The 1,651-nt window shown below is 33.3% G+C and overlaps 1 protein-coding gene across 1 annotated transcript; it reads left to right on the top strand.

Moving 5' to 3' along the window:
* Positions 1-176: 176 nt before the first annotated feature.
* On the top strand, positions 177-1,651 carry EIN_115190 (hypothetical protein; the record flags this gene model as incomplete). Its single annotated transcript, XM_004185593.1, has 1 exon — positions 177-1,651. A coding segment is annotated over one exon (1,475 nt), but the record flags the coding sequence as incomplete, so codon positions are not given.

The following is a 1,651-nucleotide window of genomic DNA, read 5'->3' on the forward strand; positions in this document are numbered from 1 at the left end:
TTACAATCAACAACAAAATTATCAAACGAGACGATATATCACAAGAACTGCTTCAGAAAAGCGATCCAATTCACAGAGATCGAGTCAATCTTTCAAATTTGCCAACGAACAATTATCTGGTGAACACCGATTGTTTGACCAATTTAAACACGTCATCACATATCGAAAATATTCCAATGTTACAAATTACAAACACAACATTGCGTCCACTCACTTTTCCACACACAGAAACTTTACTGTCAGACAATCCAACAGTTTCATCATTCGGAATTACAACTTCAGTAAGTGATATTGTACCAATTAATTTGAATTACACGACTTCTGCGTTCAAATATAGTTCTTCTATGTTTTCAATTATTCCATCGGCAATTGGTCTGCCTCAAAATACACATAAAAATATGAATGACACAATACAAAGAAACACACAACATGAAGAAATTTGTCATCAGATTACATCAACAAGAGAAATTCATCTCCAAAATCAAGAACATTTCTCAAATGCAATTTCTTCACAAACACAAAATTTATTAAATGATTCCTCAACAGTTGAACACCAAAATGAAATGGAGTCTGAAGATTTAACATGTGAAGTGTCAGAACTTGAAAACTTTGTTGAGGAACTGTTCAATTTCAACGACGGTGTTTTTGCGTTATACACTGTAACTCCATTTAGTGATTACGATGACGAGGAAATTTCGAGACAGTTAATTCATTTTTGTAAAGCTCCAATTGGAATCGATTTAATTAAATTTAAAGGAGCTTGTGACATACTGTTTTCAGATTCATCAAAGGACGAAAAAGTTACAACACAACAACAACGAAAAAAAGTTTTGACTCATAAACGTAAAGTTGTTCAAAACATCATAAATCATTTGACAACCAAATACAAATTTTCTGAAACATGTTGTTCAATTTTGAAACAATCGTTAGTGATTTCTTCATCTCAATTGACTCCAGAAGCAGTTGATATATATAAAAAACTCGCAGTTAGTTTTAGAAGTGCGCGTCGTCGACTGAAGAGTGAAAACAGTATCACATCGACACAACTTATTAACGATGTTAGAAATTGTGTATGTTTTGCCATAGCAACTGATACGTATAAAAAGGATGGTATAACATTTGTCGCAATTTTTATTCGTGTGTGCATGAAATTTGATTTTTATGAGTGTCCCCTTTTGTTGTCAGAGTATTACGGAGAAAGTGATGGTGAATCAATGTGTGAATGGATATTCAATGCACTTGCTTTCGATATCAATAAAGAAGTGTTATTCCCATTGCGCAAATTTATTGGCAGCACACAAGATGGTGCATCGGCAAATATGGGTTGTGATAACGGCATGATTAAACATATGCAAATGAAACTAGTTCCTATAAAAAATCCAGAAGGTAATATAATCGAAAGAAAGTTTTATGGAGTACACTGCCCCGCTCATAGATGCAACTTGTTTGCACAAGATGTAGGAATGGAAGCACCATTTGATATAGTGACAACATTTATTAAATGGTTGTGTAATTCAACGAAGCTAAAAGAATACTACACTTTTTGCAATTCCAACAACATAAAGAAATGTAAATTGTCCACTTACTCTGCAACAAGGTGGAATTATATGGCAAATTCTTCGTCTGCAATTTTGAAAAGCGAATCTTTAAT

The sequence above is a fragment of the Entamoeba invadens genome, assembly GCF_000330505.1.
Source record: "Entamoeba invadens IP1 unplaced genomic scaffold scaff_1105074725955, whole genome shotgun sequence".
Lineage (NCBI taxonomy): Eukaryota > Evosea > Mastigamoebida > Endamoebidae > Entamoeba > Entamoeba invadens.